At 37.4% G+C, this 15,085-nt stretch overlaps 1 protein-coding gene across 1 annotated transcript in view; it reads right to left on the bottom strand.

The window, feature by feature from the left end:
* LOC106867776 (cubilin) overlaps positions 1-15,085 on the bottom strand; it is a 426,298-nt gene that overhangs the window by 71,274 nt on the left and 339,939 nt on the right. Inside the window, exon 12 of the mRNA XM_052972560.1 lies at positions 9,969-10,062. Within this exon, the coding sequence (XP_052828520.1) occupies positions 9,969-10,062 (94 nt within the window). The remainder of the gene's footprint in view (positions 1-9,968; positions 10,063-15,085) is intronic.

Genomic DNA, 15,085 nt, shown 5'->3' with positions numbered 1-15,085 from the left:
TATTTAGACTAAAACGTTGATTTTACAAGCTATACGAGAATTATCTCAACGTCTATACTTTAGTGTATATTGTATCAAGTACTATTTTTCTTATTTATCTAATTACACTCTTTTGATTTATATATATATATATATATATATATATATATATATGTGTGTGTGTGTGTGTTTGTGTATAAATGATATGCATGTGTGTACGTGTCTTTATGGCTCTGTCTCTGTGTGGGCATATATGATATATAGAGATACACATAATATATGTATGTACCTCTCTATATCTCTACATTTGTGCACAATTATTTGTAGATGTGAATACAATTTATATATCTTTACATACACTCAAATATGCACAGACAGACATATATATGTGTGTGTGTAGTATGTGTGTGTGTAGTATGTGTGTGTGTAGTATATGTGTGTGTAGTATGTGTGTGTGTAGTATGTGTGTGTGTAGTATGTGTGTGTGTAGTATGTGTGTGTGTAGTATGTGTGTGTGTAGTATGTGTGTGTGTGTGCGCGCGTGCATGTGCGCGCGCGCGTGTGTGTGTATGTACATTTATCACGAGAGCATGCAATAGAGTGAGCGTGAGAGAGTGAGACAGAGATTGAGAACGAGAGAGAAAGAGAGAATAAAAGATATTAAATGTAAAGAAAAGAGAAACGAATTGCTGAAGTGAGATTCGTATCAATACAAATGCATATTTGTAACAGTAACTCTTTGATGAGTATATCGAAATTGCAACGGCAAGCATGGCGTTTTTTTGTACTGGTTCGTTATGTCGCTTAAGGAATCCTAAAAGAATAGAAATGATTTTAGCTGGAAGAGTTTATTCTTTTGTCGACATAGATCGGTGTCATATTGCAGGGTTTACATAAAAATGATACCGTTTGATGTTTATGATTTGATTGCTCGGGAAAGAGAGGGCCAACATTTATATCAGCCTCTACCCCTCTCTCTCCCCCCACACACATACCTATTCTTCATCAAAAAGACGCACACTTAAACACATATACATATATCCACATATATGTATGTACGTATGTAAATAAAGACAAAGATATATATTTATATATATACATATAGATGTATGCATCTCTCTCTCTCTCTCTTTATATATATGTGTGTGTGTGTGTGTGTGTGTGTGTGTGTGTGTGTGTGTGTGTAGCATAATACACACAAAATCCAGCACATCAGTCATGAATGAAAATAAGCAAAAAGAAACCAAATTACATTTTACGGGAGTATGTTTATGCTCTCGAGAGATAGATACACTCCACGCCTTTACACATTCAAATACGAGCATACACAAGCACAAGTATATATATTTATGTGTGTGTGTGTGTATTTGTAAATGCACATACACACACATACATATACATACGAATATATATATATATGTGCATACATTCATACATACATATAATTATACGCATATATACTCGCACTGTATACATGCCCAATACAGATAGCGATTATATTATAGCTTACGATACCTTCTGTTTGTCGACATCTCCCATTAATAATATGTAATGTACTTAAGTATTTTGTATCTTCAACAAAAATACCCTTGCATTGTTATATAACTATACAGTACACGCACGCACGCACACACACGCACTTATGCACACACACACACACACACACACACACTCATATCATAGAAATGGTTTGACGAGTGGTACAAGGGGTAAGCTTCTAACTTTAAGAAAAGTGTCTTGTGTTAAAAATCTAAAACAACCTCAAACAATCATGTAGAATTTCGGACTTTCTGATGCCACTTAACCACACTAAATCCAACAAAATTGCTTTACTGACAGGAGTGACGAAGACAGGTGCTTTACGTAGATGGAACCTGTCACCTTGGGAAAGTATTCCATCTAAAAGAAGTCAAACTTTGACCCGAAACCTCTGCTGCCTAACATTAATGTGCATCCGTTTTGAAGCCTTCCGGGGTAACGCAGTTGAAAAAACTGGGAACTGAAGTCCACGAGGCACCCCGACTTCGTTTTCAACATTGTTCTGGTAACTTCTGCGACACTGAACAGCAATTTGGCGTGGAGAGGGAGTGACCGTCTACATCAGCAACTATTGGTCTCTCGTGTTAACCATACTCAGGTCTGTGCCTTGGATAAGACACTTCAGCATCGCTTCATTACAATGGTTCAACATAGAAACGGCGGTTTACTGATTATAAGCCAGCACCCGAAATTGATGTAGGGCTAAGTGTAAGAGATCGCTTTCGACAGAAGGAAAGACCATCATGTCTCATTGGACAATCTCCGCTGCTGCTTGGTGTTGGCAAATGCCGAGTCAATCAAGTGCTGTCTCATTACAGTTCACCTGCCTCACAGGGTACAGAGGATTTTGACACATCAACTACATTCATCCGATGGGCCTGCTAGCTTCACCAACGCCTATCCCTTGCCCTACACTCTACTCCATTCCTTTGCTCTACACAAAATACAACGGAACGAATTCTATGACCAACACTCAAGGACGATTCAGAAAACCCCAAACCAAGAACAACGATTGCTGCTTGGTAACTTCAAACGCCAGAGAGGATATCAACCAAACTGTGTTGGGTGGCATAGGATTGCCAGCAGAAATGACACTGGACTACAATTACATGAGTTTTTTGCACTCCCTAGAATGTCCGGAAGTAAATGAATCAGCAACTTTTATTTCCAAAGTAATAACGCTGTACGAAGTGTTCTGGAGGCGCCCCTTCTCAAAAATACCTGTACCAACAGAATATGGTAATTAAAAGATAGTGCCATACAAGGAATATGCCCATGACTGGATCCTTTTAAGACTCTTTTTTTTGTTGCCAGATCAGAATACTGATAAAGATGATGCGCTATACAAAGCCAACAACCAGATAAAGCAGAAGAGTCCTTATGGTTAATGTAGGATGCTCTCTCTGTAGACTCTCAGATGTAGAGGCACAGGTAAGATGAGAGTCTCTCATGGTCTCCATTTACATTACTGCACTGAAGATTTTTCGTAAGAAACGGCACCGGACACTAGATTGGTTTGAAGCAAATTGGGACAAGTTCCCTGCTGTCAATGAGACAGCGCCCCACGATCCAGGCAAGCTTACAAACGTTAAGAACAAGCATGGCACAAGGCCCCCCCCCAAACAAGCGCAGAAGCAGTGCAAACGACTACTGGCATACACACACACACACACACACACACACACACACACACACACACACACACACGTGTATTTATAGACACGTACACCTACATCCAAACACCTACGCGCACACACATATACACACACGCATACAAACATATGCGCACACACATATACTCACACGCATACAAACATATGCGCATGCACATTTTATAACAAAATTGGTTCTGACGACATTAGATAGGTAAACTGAAAGTTCAGTGTATAACATCAAAAGCTATAGCTACAACAATAAAATAATTGATATCCATACCATGAAATAAATGTAAACATTTCAATTTCCACCTCCATCGCAAACAATATATCGATATTTTAGCTTGTTTCGTAACATGGACATTTGTGGAAAATATAAACAAAAGCAGTTCAAAATAGGTCTTGCTACTGAAGGCAACTGGTGAACCATTGAACCCCACTTTTTGATAACTAATTTCCAACAGGTGAAAATATTTAACTCTTAATTATTTTATCGAATTCATTGAAATGAAATTTAAATTAGACTTTAAACAAAACTTGAACTCAAGTACCGGGGAGCATATTGTCCGCCACTGATGAAAATATACTGCCAATAGCAGATATAGAGTTACATTTATTTGGGCAATTATTGTCAATTCCTTTTGCTAGCTGGCACTGATTCTACCGAGCTTTGAAGATTTAAAACAATGAAAGCTTCGGTGAATTTGAACTCAAGGTTCAGGTTATGTTATAACCTGAAAGCAGTTTATCTGATGCCCTGTGGATTAATTCAATAACAATGTATTATTGAATTTTGAAGAAACTTACAAAAGAAAAAAATACTGGATTCGATAGACTTAAGAACTTGAATGCTGCTATATTTTATTGAACACAGAAAGATGATGAACAAATTTAACATTGGCTTTGAATACAAAATGATATATATAGGTAATAATTAATATCCTTTCGACAATAAGCGCAAGGCCTGGAATTTTGAGGGAGCGTCTAGTCGATTACATCGACCCAGTACATGGCTGGTACTTATTTTATCAAAGGATGAAAGGCAAAGTCGACAACGGCGGAATTTGAACTCAGAACTTAAAAAAAAGGACAAAATGCCGCTAAAAAATTTAGGATTAAGGTTGCCTGGGTGCTTACAATTCTGCGAGCTTACTGCCTTAAATCAGAATAAAATATCTCAAGATATGTTGCTATATGTTCTCCTTTTTGTAAAATAATAGAAATAATCATTTCTCAGAACTCAGATCGTACAGACGGGCGAAATGTCGCTAAGCATTTTCCCCCTGCGCTCTCACGATTCTACCTGCTCTGTAATAATAATAATAATAATGATAATAATAATAATAATGATTTCAAATTTTGCCACAAGGGCAGCAATATTATGGTAGGAGATGAGTTGATTACATCGACCTCAGGGTTCAACTGGTACTTACTTTATCGGACCCCGAAAGGATGAAAGATAAAGTTGACCTGGGCGGAATTTGAACACAGAACGTAGCAGCAGACGAAATACTGCTAAGCATTTCGTCCAGCGTGCTAACGATTCTGCCAGCTCGCCGTCCTTTCTACTATAGGCACAAGGTTTAGATTTTTGTGAGGAGGAGAATAATCGACCCCAGTACTTGACTGGTGCTTAAATTATCGACCACGAAAGGATGAAAGGCAAAGTCGACCTCGATGGAATTTGAACTCAGAATATAGCAGCAGACGAAATACCACTAAGCATTTTGAGGGCTATTAAGAACAAAACATGGCTGTTGCTTTTCCATATTTGGTTTCAATGTCCTGATCTACTGCAATTGGCTTTGTGTAGCATGTCCAAATGGATGATATTATGGGAGCATATTGTGTAATGTGTTCATATTCCCCCCCCCCAAAAAAAAAACACCTGGAGGAAGTCTTTGTCTATTTATTTCAAGGATATTCTATTTTCATAGAAGTTTTGAACTCTCTCTCTGTTACATATATGAGACGGTGGCGATCTGAATATTTGGTATTGCAACAACATTCTATTTGATAGACATAAGTTTATAATGCATAAATAAAAAAAAATAGGAAAAGTTAAAAGATCGATTTCTGTGAAAAGTATTGGTAAATAACATCCAGAATAAAACTTGGTTTTTGTGATGTTCTGACAAGACCAGTGTACCAAAAATATAATTTACATGATGATATCAATATTAGTGCTGACTCAAGCCGTCTGCTCAGTGTATCCGTTTCATTGCTATTTTATGATGGTGAATCTTTGCTTTTAGTCACGACTAAATTTCCAAAACAATTTTTCGTGTTTGGAATATTCTGAAATTTTCAATATTTTATATATATATATATATATATATATATATATATATATATAAACGTCTGTCTGTCTATGGGCTAAAAAACATAAATAGAAGGTTACAAAAAGCAGAACGAAAAACAATTGAAACAAATTCTATTCTGAGGCTGCGTGTGTGTATTTTAGGAAGTTAAGAGTTATGGCTGGTCATAGAGTCACCGTTCGTTTCATACCTATAAAGCGCTTAGCAGTATAGGTGATTCGTCAGAAACAAATGACTGAAGGCGAATAATCTCTCTACAACTGGTGGAAGAAATACGTAACAGTAAGTTGGTTTTGTAAACAAAAAATAAAAGCCTGTGCTGCGGGCCAGGATTAGCGGGCTCTTACTCTAGACCATAGTGCCCCCCCCCTCAAAGGATGGACAGAACCTTTTGAACAGCGCAGTAGCGTCCATTTCTAGGGCTGGTATAACTCTCGAGGGGTTTAGTGCCAACCTCTCTCGGCTCACCACATATCTCTCCTGTCTTCACTTCAGGGAGTTGAGTCGTATGTTTTTCAGCCGTTTCTGGTTGCTCAGCTGTTTCATTGATGCAGTCTTCCAGGTGAACAGCTAAGTTCTGCTGTTAATTTGACTCTGTTGGGTGACCACAGTCGAGAGCAGTAGACCAGACGGCTGAGAACAAATATTCTCCATTGAACCAGCATGGTCTTCCGGTTCCTTCTTTGAACTTCCTCAGAATCCATCCGGCCATATGCCTCCACATTGTTTCTAGCTTTTTGACATGTACGTGAAACGAGGCGTCGTTGCTCAATCATCACACACTGTACATGACTCTGGGATTGCCATTACTTCTGGTTCAAATTAAACTTGCTGCGGCATGTTAACGCAAGCAAGGCTGATAGCGGAGGGCTTGGAACTTTCCTGCGTTAAACTGGATGGTTTTTTCTTCAGCCCATTTATATATGGCGTCTAGGTCTACTGCAGGAGAGTAGCATCGAAAGGATAGTCGACTACTTGTAATACTGCAAGTTTTGCATCGTCGGCATAACGAATAAGTGTGGTTGTCTGTGTAACTGATGATATATCCGAGAGAGCTACCATAAACAGCCGCAGCCCAAAGACAGTTCTCTGAGGCGCTCCACTCACGGACCGTGTTAGCTGCTTAACTTCCTTCATACGTTCTAACTAATCAGCAGAGGCTGGGCGAAGCACATGTTTGTTGATACAATTCATTCATAACTGTTGATATTGATAACACACACACACACACACACACACACACACACACACACACACACACACACATTTATATAGAATGTATTCGAAAAATCGCAAGTAAAATATCCTACGTAGGAAACCTATTCCAAGCTTCGATACAATTTTGTTTTATTTTTATAATTTGTTTTGTTTTATAATTTCATTTAACATCGACAAAAATCACATACGCAATTAAACATATTCGCGCGCACATATATGCGTATATATGTGTGTGGATACATTTATATATGCATATATATACACACACATACAAAAATACACACACACACACACACACATATTCACACACATTCACATAAACTGTACTGATAACCTGTCAAAACGTCTGGGCATTAATACACCGTCGAATATACTTTAACCTATTTAGATGTTTTTCTTAATTTCAGTCGTAATTAAATAATTATTTTGGCAATTTATCTTTAGCCGGGATATTTGTCTATGAAAATTGAAGACAATATAATCGCATAAATTGACAAAATGCATTTAACTTCGTCCCGCTAATGTCTGGCTTTAATACCTGACACAGCTATATAAACCATTAACTCGTCCTTGAACGACGCCTAATGTACCAATGTAGCATCATACGAATATATTTACCAATCATATCGCAATTTCGGCCTTAAAATTTTTTTTTTTTTATCAAACATTCTTCATTTAAATATTCGATCTTCTTACAAAAAGAGGAATCTTTAATTATGATCAATTAGCAGTAAATGCAGTGTTCCAAACTAAATATGTTACACTATTTGAGTGTTGTCTACAAACATTCTGAATATAAAATCCAGCCGGAAAAAGAATTTGTCTTTCATTGATTCTTGGAGTGAAATTAATTAGACTCTAAAACAATAGCTAATTACTGTCATTCCAGATGAAGCGAATTATAAAGAGGAAATTTATCTACTGAGTCTATGGATAATCTTATTTAATCCATGTTTTTCAACTCAGCATATTACATATATTAAATTCAATTACATGGGATAAATTTAAAGTATCATGACATTTTGTTTCATTTTGAGTTTAAATTCCAGCCGATGTGCATCTCTGCTACTCATTTCCCCGGAGTCAATACAATAAGCTCCTCTAATTCCTTTGCATTGGCTCAACTGACTGTAAATTTTGCCTGTGAAACACGGCCTTTGAAACTAATCAATTATAATCAGTGGGAACATATGTAATCAGATGAAGTATCAAACAACAGAAGCTATGAAATTCATGGTCAATGGATTCTTATTCCTTCTAGACTAAAACTTACATTTTGATTTCTTCTCAGCTATATTGGTAAGGACATTAGCTAATTGTTTTTCGTTCTTTCTTGTCAGCACCAATAGTTATTTTCATGGTGGCCAAAAATCATGACACTAGAAAGTTACAAATTTCTGCTTCAATCATAAATCAACCCAGTCATCTCTCCTATTCACCTCTTTCTTCTTTATTACTGCTGTTTTACATTAGTTGTTATATGCAAGTATCGGTGGCTTGACTTGCGTTACAGCAATATTTTTACTTTTGATGCTCTTAATAATCCAATCAAGTCAAACTGTAAAAAAAAACATGAAATATTTCCTTGTGTTCGCCGTGCAACCTAAAGTAATCAAGCTAATGTCTCTTGACTAGAGTCACGTAAAGTGTGTGGCACTGAAGAGTGATCTCGTATTTAGATTGTAAGTACTACAGTATTTCGACCGCACAGACTGCTAATCACAATATCTATAGTTTTTTTTAAATCAAACCTTTCTTTCAACAATACCATTGTAGAAAGGTTTTGTGTTAGTTTCAAATGGATTTGGTTGCGCATTCTACTTTGCTGAGAGTCTGCGTAAAAATTCCCTTTACAGAGAAACACTCCTCCAACGCCTTTAATCCCAACATGACTACCACGTCCCCACTCAACCTTGGTGAAAACAACACATATGCATACACACAGATACATCCATACATACCCAAAGATCCATATATACGTGCATACTTACATAGATAGGTACATACATACATTTCTAAATATACAGCAGCATTGAGTATTACTCAACAAATAAGGCATATTTCATGTCACTCTGCAAGAAATAACAAACATTTCTCTCACTGTACATAATGCGGTAGAAAAGAAGACAAGATGCCACCATGTTGGGAAACAATTCCCCGTTGAGCAGTTTTAAAACTGAACAATTTTTAAACTGGTCAGTTAAGGCCCATCTGATAATCTATTTCAAATTGAATGCATGTAGTGGCAGGCCATATCTGGAATAGACAATCTGCGTATGAGACAGAGTTACTTCCATCATCTCATTACATGTAGCGGTACTTGAATATAGACGACCGAGACTAATCAGCACGTGGCTATAGATGGTGTGTGGGTGGGTGTAGGGTGGAAGCGGCGATGGTGGTGATAGGGTTCATAGCTGCTGGGTGTGGTTATGCAGATAGTGTTGTTATTGCCAGTGGTTGCAAGAAAGGCAGCGAGCTGGCGGAATCGTTAGAGGTCGACTTTGTCTTTCATCCTTTCGGGGTCGATTAAATAAGTACCAGTTACGCACTGGGGTCGATGTAATCGACTTAATCCCGTTGTCTGTGCTTGTTTGGCCCTTCTATATGTTTAGCCCCCTGTGGGCAATAAAGAAATAAATATTATAGTTGCTACTGGTTGTGGTAGTCCAGTGGGCAATAAAGAAATAGTCCAGATAGCGTTGTGATTGCGGTCACAAGGAAAGCAGCAAGCTGGCAGAACCGAGAGAACGCTGCACAAAATGCTTGGAGGTATTTCGCTTGTTGCTCCGTTCTGAGTTCAAATTCCGCCTTTCATCCTTTCAGGGTCGATAAAAATAAGTACCAGTTGAGTACTGGGCTCAATGTAATCGACTCACTCACTCCTCAAAATTGCTGCCCTTGTAGAAAAATTTGAAACCGTTATTATTGTCAGTGGTAGTCGTATTGTCGCAGTTGTTGATAACTGTGGTGATGTTACTTGTGTTGTTATTGTTGTTAGTGACATTAGCATCTGGATGAGGTTGTGCTGTAGTAATACCGTTGTTATTAGATATTATTATTGGTTGTGGTTTTGGTCATGTGGTTGTTGTTTGTGTTGTGCTGTTATTGGTAGTGGTAAGTTTTAAGCATATGTCAGGCTCCAATCAAGCAACCCTATGAACTTTAAAAAAGATGAAACTTTACTTTGGACATCTTTCTCTGAAATGTTGAATATATGTAATCATATAAATTGATATATATGTAATATACATACCCTTCATATACTGTGGGATAAAACGGTGAATTGAACTCTTTCCAGCCATGGCGGTTAGCAACTAATAGTGTTTTGTCCCGACATGCTGCAGAGGCTGAAAGATGAAAAAAAAAAACAAAAAAAAAAAACAAAGAAATGTTTAGATTATTTGGTTTTCTTTGTCAATTAAATGGAATTGCAATTACCGAGATAATAATTTAGAAACAAACATACCAAACAAACTTATAAAGCAAAAATAATTATTTCTTTTCAGGTCAGATATTTGAAGTGGACTGCAGGTTTATTGTATCGAATCAAAAGCAGTTGTTATTTACATCCAAGTTTGTCCAAGGTGAGCAAATCTTATTGAAAAGACATGTTATATCCATCATCATTCTGTCTATTTTCTAGACAGGGGATTTTGGATAAACTGCTTAATCGATCTGCCCTGCTTTAAGACCATAACGTATAATTTGATGGGGAATTAGGTACTATTTTTGTGAGATGAAGAGACTACACAGAGGTTCCCCCATTACCATATATGGAGAGCTAAAATATAATTTATATGTCACGACAGAAACACTAACGAGAACGATCCCGTTTTTTTTTAAAGCAAGTATCTGTTATTCTCGATGTTTCACAATCAAGACAATACACCGAAATAAGGCGACGGATTGACTTAACATCTCCGTCGAAATTGCTGGCCTTGTGTCAGAATTTGAAATCTATATTAGACACCGATACAATTTCTTGGCGTTCGTATCTCTTGCAAACTGACCATACATTTTTTTTCTTAACATGCTGCTTCTTTTTTTGTGTTCTTTTCCTCTTTTTCTTTCTTTACACAATTCTCAGTTTTAATGTCGCCGGACTTCTTTACATCTTTCAACAATGGTTCCACTGTATTTTTTACATATTACACTAAGCTGTTTTCCTCTGTTTCGATACAATCCTGGCAACTGATCAAACCTCTCCCACCGTTTCTTCTGGAAAAGTACAGCCTATCGGTGTCGCTCTTATGGTGGAAGGCTCCGTGCATATTTTTCTTGTCTTCGTATTCATCAGTTCTTTCTTTAGCCAGTTTATGGTTCCAGCTCCATACCGAAGTGAGGCTATCACTGATATATTAAACGCTTGGATTTTATTCCATCCGGTCAATTTCGGGCGCAACACAAATCTTAGTGTTCGGAGATATTCCATGCTCAGTTGTTCTTTAATTTCCTTCTCCATGATTTCGTTGAACTCTAGTATGCCAAGGTATTTGTAGCCGTTCTTTTCAATTCGTTTAATCAGTTCTCTATTAGGTAATTCTATCCCTAGTAGGGACTGTACTTTGCCTGTTTTCAGGCGCATGATATCACACTTCCTGAACAGTGAACCGTGTTCATCAAAGAACTCACTTATGCTCCGTTCTTGCCATACAACTTCGAATCGTCCATGAAGAAGTGGTGGTTGAGTGTTCGATATTTTCCCTTTAGCTGATATCCCAGGTTAATTTTCCTAAGTCCCGAGTTCAGAAGGATGATGCAGAGAACAAAAATCAACGGAGATAAACTATCTCCTTGGAAAGTCCTCCTTCTGGAGAGCATCCATTCGAAGCAGTAGAAGCAACCAACCTAACTGTGAATGTAAACACAATTCCAGCCACGAAGTTCTCCTTGACCAGGTTAATTCATCTTTTTTATCCATGCAAAACCTAGCCAAACAGATCCAGAAGAGTATCTTGGCTATCACACGGAACCAACCTCTGCCGCTACCTCAGTACAAAATCTATCCTCCTCCTCACTATCATTAACCCATAAATATCTACCGAGGCCTCTAAAAAAGTCTAACCAGGCCACTACTCCAGTCTCAACATTCTTACTCAATGTACAAGGCATCTGCACACCCTTCCATGCAAAATGATGGAAGATCCAATTCATTGAGGACTGGGTTACCGACCACACTCATCACATTCCCCTCTTCATCCTTACTGAAATCCACCTTGACAACTCCCATTCGGAAGCTGAAGTAAAAGTAAGGAATTTCACCAAAATCCGACAGACCGCATCAGTAGAAGAGGGAGGAGTTGTCATTTACCCACATGACTCATTTACTGCAGAAACAAATGTCACATTTTCCAATGGCTATTGTGAATCAGTATCTGTCTGCAACAAAAAGGAATGATTTAGTAATAACTGGGCTCTACAGGCCACCTCATTCCCCACTATTGTGCTTCAAGGTCTGCCTCACGAATATCAAGCCTTTCTTTCAACAATGTCATCCTGATAATATTCTTATGGTGGGTGACTTCAGTTTCCCCTGTGTTAACTGGTTTATTCATACCCTGAAAACTGGTGCGTGCATTTCCATTTCAGACAAAGCCGCAGTGGAATCGCCATTTCAATTTATGGAAGAGTTTTTCCTGTCCCAACTCGTGCTCGTGCCAACGAGGTTCAAGAAGAACAGTCTGGACTTAGTGCTAAGCAACCACACAAACAATATCCACGATATTACAGTGGAAAAAAAACCTCTTCTTTCCGACCACGATATGGTTCTCTGTCGCCTAAGATTCTGGCAGCCAATTGCGTATCCGAGTGATCTCAATCCCTCACACCCCTTCGATCTCGTGGACCTTCACAATGCTAACTGGTCGGCAATCAGCCACGAGCTCTCACTCATTGACTGGTCTTTCGCAGACTCCTTCTCTCCAAGAAGCATTGATTCATCATGGCAGCTATTTATGGACATTGTCACAAACATATGTCTACACAACACCACGCTACGGTCCATGAACAAGACAAACTACGGACTAACACGTCCCAGAAAATCACTCATACGAAAGATAAAGAGAACGAATCAAAAATCAACCGGCTAAAATATTGCCAGCTGCAACACTCACACATGGCGGATATAGACCCGTTAGAATCAAGGAAACACCATCTCCAAAACTGGTTGAAAAATGTTACTGACAATCAAAGAGAAGCAGAAGAGAAATGGGCCATTGATAAAATAAAAGCCAACCCGAAAGAGTTCTCATTCGTTAAAAAAGCGTAAGGTTGCAGTCTCATCAATTGGACCTCTTATTGATGAAAACAGCATACTGCAAAGTGGTAGAGAGGACATGGTCTTAAACTCTATGAGCTTAAACTATGAATGTAGTCTATCGTATAAGGTGTACAGAGGGACGGTGCAGAAATAGTGCAACGACATATATATATACATACAGACACATTCAGAAATATATACATACATACATACATACATACATACACACACACACATATATATATATATATATATACTTACCCATGCATACAATCATACATATATACTTACATATATTTATGTATAAGCACACACGCATACATTCTTAAATATGTATGTGTGTGTGAAGAGAGAAAACGTGAATGAGAGAGAGAGAGAGAGAGAGAGAGAGAAAGAGAGAGAGAGAGAGAGAGAAACAAAATGGAAAAGGAAAAATGAGAAAAGGCGATAGGTTTCCGAAGAAAATTTCTAATTTGACATTCGGAGAAGTAGAAAGAATTAATGATAACATCTCCACCATCCCGTTGCCTCTCTAATCACCGTCTCTTTCTGTTTGTAAGCATCAATGTTATATCTCAGTCGCTTCATTTAATCATTCCCGACTCTACTTTGTCTTGTCTCATATCTCTCTCCTTCTTTCGATAACTCTCTCCATTCTCTCTCTCTCTCTCTCTCTCTCTCTCTCTCTCTCTCTCTCTCTCTCTCTTCCTATCTCTTTATATGGCTATCTATTTGTACATATACATGCATAGCATTATGTTATATTATACATACAGATATATACATATATAATCCGTGTGTGCCTGCCTGTGTGTCCGTATGTATATGCATTTATGAAAATCTAACTTTTTCAAAGCCTGTCATTTTTTGCGGCCGGTGATGTTTTTGCTAAAGCCATGCAAGGTTATGACTTGTATTTATAATTTAATAATTTTAATGAATGTTATAATAAAGCAAAAACAATCAGCAACTACAACAAGACTCACCCATTCGACCACAACAATAATAACAATAATAATAATAACATCCCCTTTGACCATCTTGTCCCGATTTGCGATCGATTACTTTCAATCGAGTCTCATCTTATCTATAAAATAGCGAATTGGTTTCAAAATGGAACATATCTATTTTTGAGACGACATACTGACTTTCTTATCGATCTTTACTGTAAACACGAGAAATATCGACCTAAACGCTATTATGCATTTTTTTAAAATTCCGATCTCTTTTTCTTTCTTTCTTTTTTTTTTTGTAGTTAGCTATTTTCAAAGATAAACAAGTTGAAAATGTTTCGAATGAATCAAAAAATACCTATAAGTCAGTTGTTATAACTATATTGTATGAAACACCATAACTGGTTCTCCCTCTCTTTCTCACGGACACACATGCGCAAGAAGCAATCATATATTCAGTTGAACGCATAAATTATATGCAAGCTTATACGCAAATGCAAATACATACGCACCCTCACGTACAGATCAAACGCATAATTATACATACAAACTCTCCGGCACATTGTCAAACACGTACACATAAACATGCATATATATATAAACACAAAGACCCACACTAACATGCATTTACCCAATCGCACAAAAACTCAAGCAATCTTCCATAATTAGAGATATATCCACACAGACAGACACATAAACACATAATTACATGCTCAAAGTTAAACGCACACTCGTGCGCCGTTAAAAGCACATAATTATACACAAGAAACCCTTCACACGCACAGGCAAAGGTATATGATTATATAACACATACACTATATTGAACATGCGCACTCACATTCGCACATAGCGATAAACAGCATTTATAAAGATAATTTGTACGTACAAGTATATATATAAGCACAAATATATATATATATATATATATATATATATATATGTTATAGAATGGTAGTGCAGTGGTGGCATGTAAAGTAAAATATGGTTTAAATTCTATACCAATGAAATTATCACACGAAATCGAAGTTGTGATTCTTTGTAGATGGCAATTATTTCTAAGATACATTGTTATATATCGGCAACTAACTATGAAAAAAAAAAAAAAAATTCTTTATACTTTAGACTTTTTCCATTTAGCAATGTATCTAAATAGTAGCA

Source organism: Octopus bimaculoides, chromosome 13, assembly GCF_001194135.2.
Source record: "Octopus bimaculoides isolate UCB-OBI-ISO-001 chromosome 13, ASM119413v2, whole genome shotgun sequence".
Taxonomy (NCBI): domain Eukaryota; kingdom Metazoa; phylum Mollusca; class Cephalopoda; order Octopoda; family Octopodidae; genus Octopus; species Octopus bimaculoides.
This window is presented reverse-complemented; position numbering and strand designations above follow the sequence as displayed.